Source organism: Dreissena polymorpha, chromosome 2, assembly GCF_020536995.1.
Source record: "Dreissena polymorpha isolate Duluth1 chromosome 2, UMN_Dpol_1.0, whole genome shotgun sequence".
Taxonomy (NCBI): Eukaryota; Metazoa; Mollusca; class Bivalvia; order Myida; family Dreissenidae; genus Dreissena; species Dreissena polymorpha.
Genome location: NC_068356.1, coordinates 85,586,438 through 85,608,712, shown reverse-complemented (window position 1 = coordinate 85,608,712; position 22,275 = coordinate 85,586,438). Strand labels below are relative to the sequence as shown.

Here is a 22,275-nt window from a genome sequence, read left to right as displayed (position 1 = left end):
GAATCATATGCCCAGACCAGACCACGATACAACCTGGCATATTACAAAACACATAGGAATGCTGTCTTTGCTTTATAACCAGAAACACTAACGTGTGCGCTCTCCCTAATACCAAATTTACTATCATCTCAAACTCAGCCCTCTCTTCTTTCATCAAATAAATGACCTATCAAAACTAGTCTGGCCCTTACAACACCACAGTCTCACAAGACACTTAACACAGCAATAAGAAAGAATTTACAAAGAAATTTTCTACCCCAACGAACTAGTCATCGGCCCAATCAAACAAACATAGTCCCTTTCTTCTATCATCAAATACATGATCTTTCAAAAACTAGCCTGCCCTTCGCAATAACATTCAAACTATATACCAAATAGCAACAGAGAGAGCCCACGTTACCGTAAGATATGACACAAGACAGCAGAACTACACATGTATATAAGTACCGATACTAACACTATGTACTAATATGTCCTCCGCGAGAGACGTTAAACGGGGGTGCAGTGTATCGGTGCTATACACCGGGCACTTAAAAGAACCAGGGGCGCCTCTGGAATCGGGGCGTTTCCTGTATCCTGCTCGAACCCCCACTACACCTCTCATGGGCGGAGAGCACAATAACCACACTTGGGTAAATGAAGCTAGAATACGGGACATAAACTATAATACTATGAGTTTTACAAATTAATATAAAACATAAATAAATCATATGATATAACAACGGCATTTTGAGATCATTTATTTACTTTACCTATCCAATTATAATAGCAAATATAACATAACTACAAAATAAATACATCCCAGCTTGATACATGGTCTGGATGTTTGGCAGGTGGGTGGGGAAAGAACGATGGTGACTCCGGGTGGGGCTTTGGGGGGCTCCATGGTTGGTTCTTGACTGATCTGTTGTCGCGCGCAGCGAGAGGGTGGATGAGGGTGCTTGTCTCGAGGGTCTTCAGCGGTTGGGTGCTAGGGCCGGGGCCGTATGCGGGCGCGGGGGGGGGGGGGGCTCGGGCTCGCTCGGCGTGGGTGCGCTTGTGCGGGGGCGGCGTGTTCTGCGATCTGGGAACTGCAACGATATACAGCCCTTCACGACTGACCGACGACCGTAAATAACCGACAGACATCTCCTCTTCCGCTCCAGACAAATGCACAACAATCACATACCACATACTATACACAACCATACACAGATCAACATCAAGGGACCCGGAACACATGGGCGTGGCACTCTCATACACATCACGCCGTTTATGAGTGGGGGGTTGTGAGGAGCGTTATGTGTGTGTATTCCGGGTCTTACTTACCGAGTGGTGTTGGTATGTGGGGTCGCGTTGAGTGTCTTGTACATAAGTAGTGTGCGGGACACTCGGCGGGATCCGCACCTCATCACCACCTTACGGTAAATAACACATTAAGGTCTCATTGGCCAACGTGCACGAAACTCTCTTTAAAATTAAATTATTTGGCGAATACCCGGGAAGCCGGGGTAAATTTGACCTACTTTGGCTCTAAATTAATCTTTTTCCCCTGAGAGGTCACAGGGGCAGGTCGGGCTACCATAACCTCGTGAAGAGGCCAGTAGACCTGTAAATAAACTCTGAAACACACACAGTGAATCATAAATTGAACTAATTTATATAAATATTTCAAACATTTGTGCTTCTTAATGTAGGATACAATAATTTTACTGTGAGAGTAAGTGAGTTTTGTGTTTCTGCAATGGCAGAAGTGGTAAAGTGCATACATTGTGGAAAGACAGTTGGGCAGAGGGCAACGTGCTGTTTCTTGCGATGCCTGCGAGCGATGGCAACACTTAGGTTGTGATTCTGGTAAGTGAACTTATAATATAATTATTGTTATGACTTACATTTTTCAGGTCAGGCATATAATGTTTTCCCATAACTTATGAATCTAAATCATTTGATACTTGCATATTATCGGGTAATCAACCAATGTCCGTTAATTCCGTTGACACATAACAGATACCTGATAACGATAATAAAACATGTCATATAAATGTGGGAAGTCGCTTGACCGTTACCTTTGCGTTATATCATATGGGTAATGTACACACCGACTGCTCACACCCGATAATTAATTAAGCATTGTTGAAATCCAACATAAAGTGCTGATTACATAGGATTTAAAACAATATGTTTGTACTTTTACCTGAAATAATGAAATATGAATGAATATTATAATATTATGTGCATTTATATTTATGATAAGAATTTACATCTTAACGTTTTATCTAATTTATACATAGTAAATAATCGTGATTATTTTTAACTAGCTTAACGCCCTTAACAATATTATTTCAGATATAAATTTTTTTACGTTTCGCACGTCGATTTTGGTATTTTCTTTACGAGTGAAACAATATAGCCAATACAAAATATCCTATTGATTACTCAAACACACTCTTTTACTATATAACATCGTGCATTTTTAACCATGGAATATTTTTAATATGTTATATAAGACTACTTGCTATACTGTCAGTGCGGAAATTGACCTTATTTCTTTATATCCACCTTCACATTTTATTAGCGCCGTCTTTAATTAGGCTATCTCTAATAAAGAACAGATAACTGTGAAATTAATAACAATGTGCAACGGTGATGTGGATACATCCTCGTTTTTAATTTTACATGTACACAACAATTTAGCCATAAATGAAATCAATTATTTTGGCAGTAAATCCAATTTTTCCAGTACAGTAGCCAGGTGCCTGTGTATTTAGCTGATAAGATATATTCACCACAGCAGGTTGCTAATACACAGTGTAGACTTCCCCTGTTTTATTATTGTATTTGTTATTTACCTGATTGGATTAAATGAGTCGCGTTCTGGGAATAATGGGCATAATGCATGTGCGTAAAGTGTCGACCCTAAATTGGATTTTTGCTAAAAAGACACTTCATTTAAACGAAAAATGTCATAAAAGCGGAAAGTGCCGTCCCTGATAATTCGTGCGGATTGTACAGGCTAATCTGGGACGACACTTTAAGCACATGCATTATGCACAGTTTTCTCAGAACACGACTCAAATAAAGTATATTCATTCGGGTCTGCTAGCGTTATGTTAAGGGTCATTTTATTGAAAAGCTGGGTTTCTGTCATAATTTCCATCGTTTGCTTGTATACACAATTTGATGAATTTATTGGCGCGATGGAGTATAAAACATGCTGACAGAATAGTATCAGTTTTTAATTATGTGTAATTTAATTCGCATCTTTCGCTTAACTCGAAGTTCAATGTCACGCGCACTTCACAAACATCACGTTTCATTGTATTTATTTTTATAAATTATGTACAAATATTAAATGTTATATACATAATTATGTTTGTTTATTTACGTAACTAGAAAGAAATAATAAAACATTGCTATATATAAAGCGCTTTACTTTTGCAAAATTCTACAATAAATAAAGACATATCGTATTTTATTAAGTGCACGTGCTTGACATTATAAAATATTAGTATTTTATTGTAAAACAATCGAAATTTGACCTGAGATTTGATGCAAGTCACAATTTATTTAGCGGCCGGTATTCTGCTCTCGGCCGCTGATGGTGTATTGTAGTTTATACAATTATGATAAGAAACTGTAGCAGGCAACAGGCATCAGGTTGATAAGAAGAACTGATGTATTTATTGAACGCGAATAACATCAACAACTAATAATGTTTTGAAATTATAAATTTGCCCATAATAATTGTATAACATTATTCATCAAGCGCAAGTGCATTAAACGCTCGCCCGCTGTTGGGTATTTTATATTTAGTAACACCTTAATACCATCATTTTTAAACGGAGAACTCTTTTGTTAAGTGTACGTGCTTGAAGTAATGTTGCTCTTATTTATATAAGACTACTTGCTATACAGCCAGTGTCATGCGAAAATAGATCTTATTTCAGTAAATAACATTACTTCGGCATTGTAAAATTGCGTATTGTATGATTATAATATATAGACATTTATTTAATGTACTGATATCTAAATCAACTTATGATTTTACCGGTATTATGGCATTGAACGCGTGTATAAAAGGCACATATACTATTCTTATTAAATCATATTAATACTTATACTAATTAAGTCATCACATAATCAGATTGCGCACTGCGTGTAATCAGATTATCACCTTAAAACGATTCCGATGGATTATTAAAATCGAGCTTACTATTCAATCAGTGATTCCTTGTGGTACAATCAAGCATGGGATAATGGCAGACATACCCATGGCACAGTTCATGATTATTTTATGTAGCTCACAGCCGAGGATCGAACCAATGGTATCTGATATTTTGAAGCGGATATGTTGCCACTAGGCTATACGAGGTTTCAAGAATGAACATGGGTCAGTTACTCTATCGGTATAGAATCTGACGGTGTTTACAACATGATACAGAAGCATAAATATTACGTATCTGAACATCATTCTTTCATGTTAGTTTGAAAAAGTATGTGTATTTCTAGGTCTTTGATGTGCTGATTTAATTTTATTTGTTTACCTTACAGACTCTGGAAAATGGCCCTGAAGCAGATGAGACGAATTCCACACCAGAAACTGAGGAAATGTCAGATAACCGTTCACCAGACTTGAGTTTCGAGAACGAGGCAGATGGTTTGTTGGTTGAAAGCAGTGCATCACTACTAGACGTATCTCTAAGAGTGAGTTGTTTTATCGTTATTACAAAATGTTGTTGAATAAAGATAATTTGAAACAAGATGCGTTTGTGAAACACAATGTCCCCCCTAAATAATGTTTGACCTTGAAGGATGACCTTGACCCTTCACCACTCAAAATGTGCAGCTCCATGAGATACACATGCATTTCAAATATAAAATTGCTAGCTTCAATATTGCAGAAGTGACATTACATGAGCAATTTTGACCCATATATTTGACCTTTAAGGATGACCTTGACCTTTCACCACTCAAAATGTGCAGCTCCATGAGATACACGTGCATGCCAAATATCAAGTTGCTATCTTTAATATTGCAAGTGTATTCATAAAATAAGCGATTTGGGCCACATATATTTGACCTCTGACCTTGAAGGATGACCTTGACCTTTCACCACTCAAATTGTGCAGCTCCATGAGATACACATGCATGCCAAATATCAAGTTGCTATCTTCAATATTTCAAAAGTATTAATAAAATAAGCGATTTGGGACAAATATGTTTTACCTCTGACCTTGAAGGATGACCTTGACTTTGACCTTTCACCACTCAAAATGTGCAGCTCCATGAGATACACATGCATGCCAAATATCGAGTTGCTATCTTCAATATTGCAAAAGTATTCATAAAATGAGCAATTTAGGCCACATATATTTGACCTCTGACCTTTCACCACTCAAAATGTGCAGCTCCATGAGATACTCATGCATGCCAAATATCAAGTTGCTATATTCAATATAGCAAAAGTTATTGCAAAATGTTTAAGTTGGCGCAAACCAACCAACCAACAGACCAACCAACAGACAGGGCAAAAACAATATGTCCCCCACTTCTATAGTGGGGGACATAAAAAAATATTTGTAGTTCAAGGTCGCGGTGTTGTAGTGGATGAGATATCCGCCTAGCGATCGGGTGTTAGTGGGTTCACTCCTTACTTGGGAAGCATTCTAATTATCTCCTCCATGGACACCAAGTACTGGTTCTTCCCAGGAAACCGACTCGATAATGTCCATGTCTGCCTACCATGCTCGAAAGGGCACTTGGCAGTATAAATAGATAGTTGTTTTTCATGCTCTTCCCATTTTTAAAGAAAAAAACTGAAGAAGTTATCAGTTTGGTGATGCCTTAGTAAAATACAGAAAGACCTATAATCTTTACTTCAAACTGCATTTACTTTGCTTGTAAAATGTATTTATTTATTTCAGCTCCATGACTATGGAAGGTTTACACCAGTACCCGCCATAATCCGTCATCAGTGTGAACAAGTGCAACCGGAGCTGATTTCTGTGGTTACTCAAACCGACGATACGAGAGTTCCCAGAAGTATATCAACCCAGACTTCTACTGAAACGTCGACAGTTGGGATACAAGTGGATCGGCCTAGCTTCACCTTTGAGGATATAAGGGATGATGACGATAAGGTGTTGTTCTACACTGGTATCCCAACTGCTGGAACTTTTGAGTGTTTATTTGATGAGGTCAGTGTTGGAATGAAAGCAGGGTTAGCACGAAAAACCTGTCCCCGGAAAATAAAGTGTGTTTATAAACTGAAAATAGTCATGCTAATATAAACTGGAAAAGTGGCTCCTTAAAACTAGTACAAATTAAGTTTGATAAGAAGCTGAACAAGTGAACTTTGTGAGAAATTCAGTATACAATTTAACTAGAAGTGTTTGACCATTGCATGTATGTATAAGTAATATACTATGTAATTATGTGAATAATACTTAATTTCACATTTTACAGTCAGCTTTCATTTGTGAAAATAAAATTGTTACTGATTATTATTTTCTTGTCTCATATTCCATACAAACATTTTCAGGCAAAAAAGAAAATTGTGTTTCTGCGTTTGTGTGTTTGTGCCAATATATTTATACATGTTTTCTTGCTTGAAAGCAGTTTTGTAAGACCAAACAAATTATAAGACTGAAATTCTGATAAATATTGTACTGGATTCAAGTTTACATACATTAATTGACACAGAGCGTTGAAAACACAGATTTCTTTTGTATACCTAAGTAAATGTTTGTCTTTAAGGTTTAGTACTGCTACTGAAGACTTAATCAACAGTTAATTTATAATTGGGAGCAATAAACCCGTCAAGAATTTTTATGCCCCCGAAGGAGGGCATATAGTGATCAGACTGTCTGTCGGTCTGTCCGTCCGTCACACTTTGCGTTTAGGTTTCGAAAAATCCTCATAACTGCTATGTCGCTTTGGATAGCAATTTCATATTTGGCATGCATGTGTATATGGACAAAGCTTTTCCATACGCACACAAATTTTGACCCCTGTGACCTTGACCTTAAACTAAGGGTCCGCGTTTAGGTTTCGAATATGCATTTAGGTTTCGAAAAAAGCTCATAACTTCTATGTCGCTATAGTGATCGGACTGTCTGTCGGTCTGTCCGTCACACTTTGCGTTTAGGTTTCGAAAAATGCTCATAACTTCTATGTCGCTTCAGATAGCATTTTCATATTTGGCATGCATGTGTATATGGTCAAGGCCTTTCCATATGCACACAAACTTTGACCCCTGTGACCTTGACCTTAAACTTAGGGTCCGTGTTTAGGTTTCGAAATATGCATTTAGGTTTGGGAAAATGCTCATAACTTCTATCAAGCGTATATAGGGGGCATAAGTCATCCTATGGTGACAGCTCTTGTTTAAAACCAAGATTTCTGATACAAGTAGCAACACCTGCAGAGTACTTGTCAGATGTAAAGCAGAAGTCATACCAGCAAAGCTTCCAAGGTGTCTATTAACTCAATGGGGTTCTGAAATGATCTATACTTGGACAAAAAGCATTGTGCACAGATTTTTAATAAGATGCAGCTGTTGATACCTCTGTGTTGATTTTCTTAATTTGGTTCATGCTTGCCACTCATTAATTTCATATCATTTTAACATTTTGAAACAGATTATTATCGTAAACCCTTCGGTTTTTCTCCAAACACAGGTAAGGTAATAAGTGATGGATAATAACATAGCAAAAGTTCTTTTTATGATTTATCATTTTAAGAGCAAATCAATTTAGCGGAATAACAATTGACAATCACGTTGTGATGGTATTAATGAACCGTACACAAATCGTTGAAAAGCATTCTACATGTACTACTGTAAAATTCATAATATGAACAGTTGATAAATATTTATACATTCATACACTTTTATGTACAATATTTATATGCTTTGTAGAGCTAAATGACTATTGAAACATAAAAAAGGAGGGACCTCAATGATGTCCTGTACTGTTGTTACTTAAATTATTTTCTGATCTGGCGTTAACTTTTGTTATTTAACCCTATTCCACTTGGAAGCACAGTGAAAACAGCATAAAACCAGAACAGCATGCTAGTAACTCGCAGTCTGTTCAGGTTTTATACTGTTTGCTGCTCATCAGTATTTAAGGGTTGGAAATGAAGCCTTTAAAACTTAAATTTAGTAATAAAGGTACTTTATTACATTTAACTTTTTAAGGAACTACAAAAGCTTGAAAATACATATTTAAGAAGTAAAGGGTTAATCTCTAGAGAAAAGTGAGACATCAAAATTATAAAAACATATTCTAGGAGCAAGGGTAAGCTTGCGAGAAATTCACAATTGTGATCTTAAATTCATATTTGTTACTATTCTTTAAAGATTGCACTCAATTTCTTTTAAATCTTTCAGTCTCTTGTTTCAGTAAAATTACTTCACCAAAATTGGATGCAGTTACACGTAATTTTCTTTCATCTTCCCAAAGTACGTTCTTTCCCTGACCTCTGGTTAATTTTTCAATACTTTGGCATTCAAGTTCATCCATTTGTAGCATATCCATCATTTTCGACATTTTATCCTTCACAGTTTCACTATTCAGATCTACGCTATCACTAAAGTTATATCCAATTTCTATAAACTTTGGTAATTTCACCTCTTCCTTCTCTTCTACAAAGTTCAAAAGCCATCCAGCTGTTGGGTTGCATATTTTCGAGTTTTGAACGGAAACTGTTCTCATTTACAGAAATCGCAAGAAGTTCTTTTCTGGTGTTATTTTCGACTGGCTCTAATTTTGACTCAAAGGTATGTTTCCGAAATGTAAATTCGCTAGACTTTTTAGGCGTTCGCTTTCTTTTCCGGGGATTATTAAATCTGTCCCACACGCATTTTTTTGAGGTTGATCTTAGAGTGCCGTCCTTCTTTTTAGCAGTGAGATCAGAAAGGGCATACATAAATGCACCAATATGGATACATGCTTCTCCGCTCCTGAAAATATATAAACATAATAATTAGACATACTTTCAAACTGCACTTTTTTTTTTGCTCGAGCATCTAAATTTTGATGAAAATTTCCCAGAAACTGGTCCATCCCGAGAATAGCTTGTGACCAGTATATAGATCTATGAAAATGATTGGTATAATGCCGATTCGGGGATCGTAACTACTAGTTCTTCTTGAATGCTCTGAGGGTTTATGAGTACATTCGTACACCTCACAACCCAGAGGGTAAATATAGCTGGGAGTTGGATTATTGCAACTAGGATTGTAACAGAGGCATGTCTCTTGATAAATTATTTATAACCTCGTTTCAATATTGCAAGAACTTATATGAAAAACTGTGTACACTCACCCGGCTGTGCAATTACATTCCGCTGAATGAACCTGTCCAGTGACCTTTGACAGACAGAGCCACACACTGTGATCTGGGTTTTCTTTCACATTTGCACTCGGTAGTGATGGTAATACTTTGCATTTAACAAAACAATGTTCCCATTTGTCACTTATGTCATGGTACAAAATACTGTGTTTATGTCTGTAAACATAATACAATTTTTTGATCTCAATTGTTTTTGTGTGTTCATTTTCAGCACAAAATAATTGTAGATGTCACTATCTATTAATGTAGGAAAGTCCATTAAGTCACTACTCAACGTTTTTAATACATCTGGATGTGGCAGCTTTTCACCGAGTGGCGTAAAAAGTTTTTCTGTTTTCCTTTTTTCATAATTTACTTCCGCATTCCTGTGCAGCTGTCGATCATTTAATCCTAGCTTTTGTACGCCTTTTGTCCTCAAGACAAGTTCATTCTTATTCCCTGACACATAATGATTATGAAATCGTAAATAATCCTTCAATTGTGCAACACTTAATTTGTCAATTTCGATGTCAGACAGATAACGATCGTTTTCTTTCTCATTCGACGCCATTGTTACTGGAAATCAATACTACCCAGCGATTCAATCGCACATTCTCGGCCCTTTCCGTCAAACATCGGATAAGTATTATGATAATCTGCGAGGGGTACCGAATGCCAGCGATTGAGAACCTCCAATTCCGGAGAATACTCAGGGGAGATATGCGACTTTCCGAAAAGGGCTCAGTGGCCTCCCTTATTCTAGAAGATGCCCAAGGGAAGTAACTGCCGTGAGGAGTTTGATCTAAAGTTTGCGAATGGGAGATATAGGCCCGACAATTCGAGTAAAATTACATACGCAAATTTGAATTAAAAAATAGTCATGAGGATGTTAAGCAGCCTTTTATTAAGTGGGTCTTCAACTGTCGGGTCCAAGTGCCCGATAATCGACTTTGGGACCCGACAATCGACTAAAGACCCAACAATACGGCGGTAAAATGGACGTTTGACCCACCATTTTACCCAATCTGAAACTATATATATATATATATATATATATATATATAATATATATAGATATATATATATATATATATATATATATATATATATATATATATATATATATATATATATGTTTATGTTTGTATGTATGTATATATACATATATATATATATATATGTGTGTATGTGTATATGTATGTATGTATGTATATATATATATATATACACTCATGTCATAATTATCTGCATATTTTTTTTTTTTATTTCATTTATACAGAAACTACCGACCATGCACTTTTTTCCATACATGTTATTCATGTCTTTCAACTATTTTTTAACACAACCATTTCATCTAAATATGCAAGATTCATTATACAATAAATAGTGCAGCCATTTGAAAAAAAATGTGTGAAACAATATGCTCTCTCAATGTCAGAGGTTTAAACAACAGTGATAAAAGAAAAAGCCTGTTTAAATGGTTTGATGAAAATAATTACACAGTGTGTTTACTACAGGAGACACATACCAGTGAACTATCAACAACCCAATGGCAATCTGAATGGAATGAAACAAGCTTCTTCAGTGGGAACAATATAAAGAAGTGAAACTCCAGCTGCTGGAGCAGTATTGAATTATTGTCATAAACAATCAGTTGGTCCTTTATTTAAGGCAAGTGACCAATTGCCCAAACAGTACAAAACAGCACAATACAAAACAACATAAACACAAATAAGAATAAAGCTGGGGTCACGCCTTAGAACGGTCAATGCAAAGCATTGGGGGTTTAAACGGGTTTTAGAGCGCTCAACCTCACACCTGGCCCAGCAATATTCATGTTACATTTAAGTGTAAATAAAAATTAACCTCATAGCATTGTAACTCAAATTAAACAATAATAAAAGGGAATTAAAACGCATTCAATTTAATTATCATTTAATTACTCAATGGTAGGAAAGATACCAGAGCAATAGAGTTACGACTTTTTGAGGCACGATGAAATGAATTTACCAACAAGTATCTACTACATTCCTCTCTATAGAAAAAGATTTAAAAAATATAGTGTCATAAAGTTAATATTTCAGATCATCATCGCGCAAATACAGAAAGAAGGAGAAATAATGGGTGTAAAGGATCCGTATTACATACCTTTGTTGTTTATGCGATTGCTAAAACATAAATCTAACAAGAAACACCTATCAGAGATGAAACAAGAGCACCGCCTTGCGGGTGCAGACCGCTCATCTATTTTCTTTTTAAAGGTGAAGGGACTCTCATTTTCAATCACAAAGGAGGGAGGGGTGGAGTGAAGAGGGGTGTATAGTGTGGGGTTGTGGACATTTATTACATTATCTTCCAAAAAACAAAAAAGCGAAAAAAAAAATCGGGGGGGGGGGCGATGGGGGGGGGATTGTTTGGGTGCGATGGTTGGACGGTTTTTCAAACATAACCGTTTAAAAAAAATTTAGGGGTGGGTGGGGTATAGTGTGAGGGTGTGGTGGTAATTTGTGAGATGATCTTAAAAAAAAAATGGGGGGGTGGGGTGGGGGTATAGTGTGGTGGTCATTTGTGAGATGATCTTAAAAAAAAATAGGGGGGGAGGAGGGGGGAGGGGGGAGAGGGGGAGGGGGGGGGGGAGAGGGGGAGGGGGGGGGGAGGGGGAGGGGGGAGGGCATCTTTCAAAAAAGCTCTCGCAATGAAAATTAAATAGTAAGAAACATTAGCGTTTGATAAATTAAAATAGACTTGAACAAATACAAATGGCAGAAATTTGTCACTTTCTAACATGATCTTCCCTATATCGTAGTATTCCTTTCCGTCTTACCTTTTCCATGTTTTTCTCTACTGAAACCCCTTAAGGAATTTTCTCTCGTCCTTCTCTCTTTTTCATTTTTTTATATAATATTTAAGCATCATCTCTAAAATTGACTTCAACTTCTATGCAGAAACTGTATATAATATTATTATACTTTAATAACAATAATTGATATGTTGATGTTGATGTTGTCAATGTATACAGGTAATCTTGTTTTTCATATGTATACGAGATGTATGTATAAATTGAATAAAAAAAAGAAAAAAAAGAATATGAGTAAATAACAATTCCAATGCGTTACCTATTAAATGTACACTTTCTTTAAAATATTCGAAGATAATATTGTCCGAAGAACACGCCTTATTATTACCTTATCGCGTTGTGGCCTTGACAATTTCTTCCAATGATATGGGTCTATCGAGTCCCGGGTAGGAACTTTCAGAGTAATGGTTGCTGTCAAAGTTGCGAACAAAATTAACACTGATCTCATTATTTAAACTACCTTCATTTATCGCCAGGTTTTTAAAGTGTTCAACGAACTCTTTTAAATCAATTGTTTCTGCGTTCGGGTTCGTGGATCTTTTCTGGAACAGTTTCCAAAATTCTTTAGGGGATATTGATTTCATACTGTCCATCTTGCGTCCTAACGTACGATTAAAATCTGACTTGCATTTACGGCAATAATATTTGTAAGCTTTCTTTTTTCAAATACTGACTGGCGATTAAGCTCGTTATTAATAGTATTGTATTTGTATAAAGCATTCTTATATTCTTTACGTTTGTGTTCACATTCCGTATTATACCATTTTTGTTTATTTTTGTCGTGTGAATCAAATATATTGGAAACAATATGAACAATATCACTCAATTCAGATAATTGTATCACCTATACTACCCTCAATTTATTTTTAGTAGGTTCTTCGACGTTTTCTAAAACCAAAAGGTCTTGATTTTTTCCACACCTGAACCACCGGTAAAAAATCGTCTGCACCTCAATATACAAGATACAAGATACAAGAATCTTTATTTAACGTCAACCTCTCAGCTGTATAGGACACATAGAATATATCAATATTCAGAGGTATATCCATTACTTTATGTATTATTTCCGCTTACCTGTAATGTTAATACGCCCATTTAATCGGCTATATAATTGCAATATACCAGTCGGACGATTAATGAATTTAATTGTTCGTGTTAGTGTGTAACCTAGTTAACGTATGGTGTAGTTTTAAACGATAACTGAAAGTGAAAATAGAGCTGCATAGCTGCAGGTAATTCTTCGCATAACTAATCATAATCCAATTATGTTTAAGTTAATGTTTGATCGTCGAAAACCGTATATTGAAAAATAGTTGTGTATAATGATTACAAGACAGATGTAAACAATAAATGACATGTGAAGAGATAGCTGAATTTCGAAGTCCAAAATTTGATAACGAAGATGTAGGCTTAAGTTAAAAGGATGATCTATTTCTGGCTACCATAACTTTAACTGGTGAGTTCTCTCTTTGAATAGACCAGTTCATTATACCCCCAAAAACGAAGTTTAGGGGGGTATAAAGGATTGAACTTGTCTGTCGGTCGGTCCGTATTAAGTGTCCGCTCTCTAATTCAAGTAGTTTTCATCCGATCTTCACCAAACTTGGTTAGAAGTTGTGTCTACATGAGGTTTAAGCCAAGTTCCAACATGGGCCTTGACGGGTCAAAAACTAGGTCACGGGGTCACTTAGTGCGTTTTAAACATTCAGCATGTTGTCCGCTCTCTAATTCAAGGAGTTTTCATCCGATCTTCACCAAACTTGGTCAGAAATTGTATCTAGATGATCTTAAGGCCAAGTTCGAACATGGGCCTTGCCGGGTCAAAAACTAGGTCACGGGGTCACTAAGTGCGTTTTTTAACATTCAGCATGGTGTCCTCTCTCTTATTCGAGTAGTTTTCATCCGATCTTCACCAAACTTGGCCAGAAGTTTTATCTAGATGATCTGAAGGCCAAGTTCGAACATGGGCCGTGCCAGATCAAAAACTAGGGTCACTTAGTACGTTTTACACATTGAGCATGGTGTCCGCTCTCTATTTCAAGTAGTTTAAATCCGATCTTCACCACACTTGGTCAGAAGTTGTAACTAGATGATGTGTAGGTCAAGTTCGAACATGGGCCATGCCGGGTCAAAAACTAGGTCACAGGGTCACTTAGTGTGTTTTAAACCTCACCATGTTGTCCGCTCTCTAATTCAAGTTGTTTTTATCAAATCTTCACCAAAATTGGCCAGATGTTGTATCTTGATAATGTATAGGGCAAGTTTGAATATGGGTCATGCCGGGTCAAAAACAAGGTCACGGGGTCACTTAGTGCGTTTTAAACATCACAATGTTGTCCGCTCTCTAATTCAAGTAGTTTTCATCCAATCTTCACCTTACTTGGTCAGAAGTTGTATCTAGATGAGGTCTAGGTCAAGTTTGAATATGGGTCTTGCCGGGTTAAAAACTAGGTCACAGGGTATCTTAGTGTGTTTTTAACCTCACCATGTTGTCTGCTCTCTAATTCAAGTAGTTTTCATCCAATCCTCACCAAACTTGGTCACAAGTTTATCTAAATGATCTCTAGGACAAGTTTGAACATGGGTCATTCCGGGCCTAAAACTAGGTGACAGGGTCACTTAGTGTGTTTTTTAACATTCAGCATGGTGTCCACTCTCTAATTCAAGTAGTTTACATCCGATCTTCACCAAACTTGGTCAGAAGTTTTATGGAGATGATCTTAAGGCCAAGTTAGAACATGGGCCTTTCTGGGTCAAAAAATAGATCAGGGGGTCACTTAGTGCGTTTTACAAATTGAGCATGGTGCCCGCTGTTTTTTGTGAAGATGACATGCAAAATATTATGTGTCAATGCAGCATGTGGGGGTGTTCGTCACGTCTATGACAAAGCTCTAGTTGTTATTGTTTTGATTCCCGATTTTTCGCGCATGCACAATCCATTGGTAGGCAAAAGCATTTGGTTACAGCTAACGCAAAACATATGGATAACGAGACTTGTTTAGTCAATAAATCGAAAAGAAACTAAAAAAAACAACAACACCTAAATAATATTTAAAAAATATTATATTTAGTATCAAAAGAATGTATTAACACATTTATTAACATCTTAAAAGAACGTGTCATTAGCAAGTAAAGATTGTCTGAAGACTGATAGACAGACAATATGACACAACAAAGAGCTCTATGCACTAGCTTGTACCGATCCCAGTATAGAGAGTATGTGATAGATAAGGCGAGGTAACCAATCTAGCATAACTTTAAATTTCGCTTTTTATGATTTTTGACTGGCGCGACTTTAAACAGGTCTGTCAATACTATATCAACTGTACGCTGAAGTTTCTTTAGCTAAAAAGGATCCTGATCATAATAATAATAATAATAATAATAAAATCTTTATTTAAAGAAGATAGACTTGTTAAGAAATACATCAGATGAAATTCCATAATATGCAATTTATATAATACATTTCTTATTTTCAACAAGGTCTTCTAACAAGATACAATTTACAACAAATACATCATATTTCATCTTGAGCAATAAGAACAAAACATAAAGAATCATATATGCATACACATATAATGATATATTATAAAAAAAAAAAAAAAAATGACAGACATAAAACTACAATAACCATTTATGCAAGAACAGTATTTAAACATTAAACTAATGTTATTTACTAAAACAACATGAAGCATGTTCAGTTTATTTCATAAAGTGTGGAAGAAAGATAAGCTTTTAATTTTTTCTTAAATGTAATTAAATTGTTTGTTTGACGTATAGATTGGGGTAACGAATTCCAAATTGTTTTGCTAGAAAATTCAAACGATTGTTTGAAATAGTTTGTTTTGGGTATTCGCACTAGCTTTAAATCCCCCTTTTCGCAAGATCGCAAGTTATAGTGAATATTTTGTGAAGGTGTCAAAAGGTCACGTATGTATGTTGGGGTTTGATTGTGAAATGCTTTAAATACAATAACTGACATGAAATAGTGATTACGCTGTTCGAAAGTCAACCATTTTAGATCTTTAAATAGTGTTTTTGAATTAGTGTTGTACTTTTTATTTAAAATATGTGCACCACAACGCTTTTGTATTTTGACTATTCTATTAATTTCCGTTTTGGCTGCTGAACTCCAGGTAACGCATGCGTAGTCGGATATAGGTGAGATATAACCATTATAGAAGAGCTTACGCATTTCAAGGGTTAAATATGGTTTTACTTACCAGCCTAACAACGATTTTACGGTATCAGTCATTGAAATGGAGATTTAAATCTACAAGCAAGTCGGGCTAGAACTATGGGAATTTGAACAAGCCCGAGTTAGATTTTACATGCCCAAACATTTTTGTTAAAAATGCAGATAAACATAACATAAAACATCCAAAGAAGCATTCATTTATTCAATCTTTAGAAAAAAATACAAATCTCGTATTAGTTTCATCCTCATCCAAGTTAGCTTCCTCGTCATCTGAGCCAGCCTCTTTCGGATCCTGAAATAAGAAGAAATTAATTTCACACACGGATTTCAATCAAATCACAATTATAAATATATACATAAAGTTAAGGTAAACAATTAGCAGAAAGTTATCCCATATGTCCATGTGAAAGAGAGAGCAAACCTGAACCACCCGAAAATATATAAGCAATTAAGTGCCAGGTTATTCTACAAAAAGCCAGTTGACAAATGCGTCAATCACAGTTAACTCAGATTTGCATTCCTCAACGACGTACTTGAATGACAACTGTTCGGCCATTACTCCGTGTGTCCCGAACGCAACGCAAAACATTTATTTTACATAATAGTAATCCGGGAATCACAAAACCATGCGCTTTATGGGCAGTAATCCAATTATCGGCTGATTGCCCAGCACATGTGCGCAGTGTGTTAAAACATAAGCGGCTGTTGATTTAAGCGGCTCAAAACTTTGTTTACAAATATTGAAAATGAAAGTGGAACTCGTTTTCTGTTTAATGAATTGTACAAGCACGTCCGGCTTGTAATATTTGATTTCCTACAAGCCCGAAAGAAAAAATACTAGTTTTTTGCTGTCAGACTAGTGCGAATTTCGACGACTGCGGTATTCTACAGTGAATTTTTTGTTATGAACTAGACCACAAGTGCATTATTGAAATAGTTTTGTCCCTTGCAATGCTAAAGTACAATCCTATACAATCTAAGAGACATACTCTTCACTTTGAATTTTGAGTGTCACATTATTGCACTAATCCTGCTAGTCAAAATATTAATAGTTTAACAGTTATACACTATAGCACTGCCATGATAAACACAAAACACTTTGGTCATATTGTATACAGCATGGTCATATTTTATACAGCATTTTAAACTTAATATAATTATATGTGTGTGAATCTTGAAATGTGACTTGTGGTCTAGTTTCTTTAAAAAGGCCATGGAGTGTTTTTTACAACTACAAGTTGAAAGTTTCAAAGAAGTGGCATCTAGCACTGTGAGGTCATTTAATAAAAGTTTGACTTTTTTATTTCACACAAGTCTTAAAGTGCTTTGATATAAGTGTGTCATATATAAATGTACTAAATAATACACAGGGGTGTCAATTTTCCGGATTATTCCGGAAATCCGGATTTTAGCCGTCCAGGGTTGATTTTGAGGTGAATGTAAATCCGATGAGTTTGTTTAAGGCGGGTGGGGTTAGGGACAAAATTCTTTTAGTGCGGGATCATTTCAGAACGAATATTGTTATAGCATCGTCGGCATTCCGGACAATTGCGCTTGGTACCGATTTTATTTATTGATATCTGATTGGTAAGCGGCTGGCACTGACATGAGCAGGCACTGGCAAAGTAAAGCACTGCAATATCATATTTTAAAACAATATGTTAATCAAATTATATATTGACTGCGTATTTGCTAGGTTACTGGTTACTGGTTTTCATTTTCTGCAGTAAAACGATATGCATATTTTATTTCATTTGCAAATGATGTATCGCGACATGTTTTCGGACAGTCGTTTTCGGATACGCTGGTTTGTTAATTACATTTCGAAGTTCTTAATATCATTTGTTTAGAATGGCAAATACACCTGCGGTGTTACGGATGGTTTGGTTAATAATATTTCGCATTGTACTCACCAGAAATTGCACCTAGAAAGACTATAAAAAAAGAACAATAAGCTAGGGCTCGGGGGGTTGGGCCCTCTCTTCCCTTTATCCTACGGCTTAATTTTCCGGATTTCAAATTTGGGCCAATTGACACCCCTGAATACAGAATCAGTAGTGTAGCAATAACCAATGGAACTTTATAAGTTGTTTAAAACCCCTGAAAAAAGAAAAGCAAGCTGCAGATGTAACTGCCAATGTATGCCTATTAATTTTGACGAATATGGTTTAATTGAAATGCTTATTTAACAAAACAATTATTTTCACATTCCATATTGTTTGTTTATAAGATCATAGTATCAATGAAATCATGGTGCAAAAATAAATACAGTAATACAACATGTAATATGGTCTTGTACAAAATGATACAAATCAAGTGTGTATATCAAGGGAATTAACCATGTACATTTATATTTTTATGAAAAAGTCAGGGTTCTCTCCCACCATGACTATCTTCTTTTCTCATCTCATAAATTGCTTTTTCATTGACAAATCATTAGAAGGGCTTGCATATTAACCCTTTACCAGGTATTTTGACGCATTTGTAGTCCCTGAGAAAGTATGATTTAATTAAAGACCTTTCTTACTTAATTCAAGTTTTAGAGGCTTCATTTCCAACCCTTATATACTGATAAGCAGCAAACAGCATAAAACCTGAACAGACTGCGAGCTACTCGCAGGCTGATCTTTGTTTTAATCTGTTTGCACATAGGCATTTTCATTTTGCTTCTGAGTTAGAAACAGTTAAATGCCAATGTATGCCAATTAATTTTGATGCATGTTTAATTAAAATGCTTATTGAGTAACTAAACAAGTCTCAAATTCATTTCACATTCCATACTGTTTGTTTATAATATCATAGTATCAATAAAATCATGTTGCAAAAATAAATACATGTAAAAAAAGGCCATGTTCTGCCAAAAAAAATATACAAATGAAGTGTGTTTAGCAAGGGAAGTAACCATATACATTTATATATATATTTTTAAAAGCAAGGGTTCTCTCCATTAAGATTATCTACTATGTTCATCATATGAATTGCTTTCTAATGGACAAATCATCAGAAGGGCTTGCACATTAAGTGTTTGGGAAATTGTGTTGTACTCGTTGGTATCTACCTTAATTTTTTTTACTTGAAATGTGAAAATAAGAGATAACACACAGCGTTTTGTCAGATCTCGGGCTGAAGTTCGGAAGATTCTTAATCTCAAAAAGTGTTAAATTTTCCCAAATGTTTGCCTTAAATTCCCATAAAGTGAATCTCCCTTTCCATCTGTATTAGTTGAACCCTAGTGAACCTTGTAAATATCGTATTGAAAACACTTTTATTCTCATTTTTTTAAGAATTTGTTAGCAAAAACAACAACACCAATTTCCCAATTTTAGTTATAACAGCGTGATTTTTCCAAATGCAAATAATTCCAGCCCCATTCCCAAAATGGTAAAAACAATCAAACAGACAAACATCCAAACATAGGTGATTATGAAATGTGTTTGATGTGAATACAAACAAACAGACAAACATCCAAACATAGGTGATTATGAAATGTGTTTGATGTGAAAACAAACAACTACTGAATTTGTTGAATTACATCACTGTTAATGTTTTATTTTTTAATGTCAGTATTAAAAGTGTCATCCTTTTAATATGCTAAGATATAAACTTCATCAGGTTTTCTAATTATACCAAGGCAAAGTTTGAATGCGGTTTTAAAAACATCACAAAAGTTGATCAGAAGAGTTCAGTATTGGGCTAAGTCTGAGGTGAGAGACAGAGGGTCTATGTTCCTCTTATTGCTTGAATATAAGGCTCAACTCCTTTCAAGGGTTTTTGAGAAAATAATCAATGCATGCATACTTGATGAAAGGGAATGAAATATTGTTTTGAAAGCTGCTCAATTTTTAAGATAGTATGCTTGAAGATGCTGCAGTTTATTCAGTATCTTAGATAACAAATGCTCTAAGGCCCTTGCAAATTGGCTATTTCAGATATTCACCACTGCAACATTAAAAGCTTTTGTCTTCAGAAAACAATTTTTTCAAGACTGGTTCATAAGGGACACTGAACTTGGCTTGTCTTTTATGGCCAGCGCAGATTGATACTATCGAGACATTATGTTGGAAGATTGATGTTCAACGAAGTGTGACATTCCGATTTAAATGTCTCTCTGATGAATGGATGAATTCCAAGTGCAAAACGCAGTTCTATTCATGATATCCGCGTAGAAATTGATCCAATTACATGATACAAATTTACCACTGAATGGATACAAGAATTTGTATGCATGATCGATGGATGAAATTGAATCAATATATTTTTGTTTGTTCAGCTAAAATTCAAAATTGTGCACATTCCTTGGAACATTCTCAAATTATTAAGATTTTTGTTATTTATCTATCCTTCAACAAATCAGAGATTTATGGCTAGACTTACACATTTTGATTTGCATAAAAACAAATATATTCGCTATTTTGTCTGAACTGAAACCATGTAATGATAATAAAAGAAAAATTGATGTACTAGTGGACGATAATTTATTTTTATGCAATCGTTAGGAAGCTCCTTGGAACCCAAGGAATGGTCAATTGAAAGCATAGCACTGGTTAATTAAACCAATTGTATGGGCAAAAAGCTTGGAGACACATGGCCCTGATTTGTTCACAAAACAACTGTATTCATTGCTTTTTTTAAAATTAAGTATATTTTAGACTCAAATTAGACTATATTGTAATGATGAATTATACAGTAAATGTCAATATAATAAAGAAGTGAAACTTTTTTTGGTCCATAAGTATTTCATGTCCATTTTACATACATACATGGTCCTTTATTTTGACATGGTGAATCTTTCTGCAGTTGCAAAGACACTTGTTCAAGTTTTAGTACCTCTGGTACACCGTTTCAGGTTGATAAAAGGCCTCAAAACGCAAATTCATTCAGAAAAAAAGCTCAATAAAAATAACAATTACTACGTTAAAAAAAATGATTTTCTCTTCAAACAAACAGCATTAGCCAATATCAGTGACTCGCGTAATAAAAACCAAACAGATACACAGGCATCGGCGTCATCAGATAACTGTGATGACAAGTCAATGGAAATTGAACATGTTGAAGTTCAAACGTATTATTTCCCGTCTACAGGCGTATTGATTACGGGTTTTGCGTGTTTTTTTCTAGGGGAATTTTTTCCCAAAAAGGGGAAAAAGTGTACACAGATATTTTGTGGTAAAAATGCAGATTGAGGGCCCTGGTGCTTATCATTTACACTGTTAAATGGTTATTAACTTTACAAATAAAGTTGAAACATTATGCACCTCCATTTTCTATTCTTCCATCCCGTTAGCCCATAGAAAATAAAAAACTAGTTTCTGATCCAAATTTTGGGGAAAATAGGGGTGGGTGGGTTTTAATTTTTAGCTCACCTGAGCACAACGTGCTCATGGTTAGCGTTTGTGATCGCTTTTTGTCTATTGTCCGTTGTGCGCTGTGCGGCGTGCGTTGTGTGGCGTCAACATTTGCCTTGTTAACTCTCTAGAGGCCACATTTATTGTCCAATCTTCATGAAATTTGGTCACAAGATTAGTTTCAATGATATCTTGGATGAGTTCGAAAATGGCTGCATTTGCTTGAAAAACATGGCTGCAAAAGGGCGGGGCATTTTTCCTTATATGGCTATATATGGCTATAGTAAGATCTTGTTAACACTCTAAAGGCCACATGTATTGTCTGATCTTCATAAAACTTGGTCAGAAGATTCATCCCAATAATATCTTGGATGAGTTCGAAAATGATGCCGGTTGGTTGAAAAACATGGCCGCCAGGGGGCGGGGCATTTTTCCTTATATGGCTATAGTAAAACCTTGTTAACACTCTAGAGGCCACATTTATTTTCCAATCTTCATGAAACTTGCTCAGAAGATTTGTCCCACTGATATCTTGGATGAGTTAAAAATGGAAACCTTTGC

At 35.6% G+C, this 22,275-nt stretch overlaps 2 protein-coding genes and 1 long non-coding RNA gene across 4 annotated transcripts in view; 2 read left to right on the top strand and 1 right to left on the bottom strand.

Annotated features, from left to right (window-relative positions):
- The first annotated feature begins 4,290 nt into the window (after window positions 1-4,290).
- LOC127867921 (uncharacterized) lies at window positions 4,291-6,442 on the top strand. Its single transcript, XM_052409446.1, has 2 exons — window positions 4,291-4,683; window positions 5,904-6,442. Exons 1-2 carry the CDS (start codon window positions 4,588-4,590, stop codon window positions 6,267-6,269), a joined length of 462 nt encoding a protein of 153 aa, XP_052265406.1. The 5' UTR covers window positions 4,291-4,587; the 3' UTR covers window positions 6,270-6,442.
- A 1,253-nt stretch (window positions 6,443-7,695) lies between these two features.
- LOC127867927 (uncharacterized) lies at window positions 7,696-10,355 on the bottom strand. Its single transcript, XR_008043810.1, has 2 exons — window positions 9,309-10,355; window positions 7,696-8,944 (listed from the first exon to the last, which is right to left on the bottom strand). It is a non-coding gene; the product is annotated as an uncharacterized LOC127867927 (long non-coding RNA).
- A 2,960-nt stretch (window positions 10,356-13,315) lies between these two features.
- Window positions 13,316-22,275, top strand: part of LOC127867914 (NAD(P)H-hydrate epimerase-like) — a 124,071-nt gene continuing 115,111 nt past the window's right edge. The window contains exon 1 of one of the 2 annotated variants that reach the window (XM_052409431.1): window positions 13,316-13,403. The gene's annotated coding sequence lies outside the window, so the exon portion shown is untranslated. Of the gene's footprint in view, window positions 13,404-13,427; window positions 13,628-22,275 lie in introns of those variants that run through there. The other variant, XM_052409432.1, reaches the window with a different exon arrangement.

Excerpts from the sequence above, each read along its gene's own strand:
- LOC127867921 (XM_052409446.1), top strand. The coding sequence starts at position 4,588 with ATGTCAGATAACCGTTCACCAGACTTGAGTTTCGAGAACGAGGCAGAT. Across the intron at positions 4,684-5,903 it reads TACTAGACGTATCTCTAAGA|CTCCATGACTATGGAAGGTT; the intron begins GTGAGTTGTTTT and ends TATTTATTTCAG.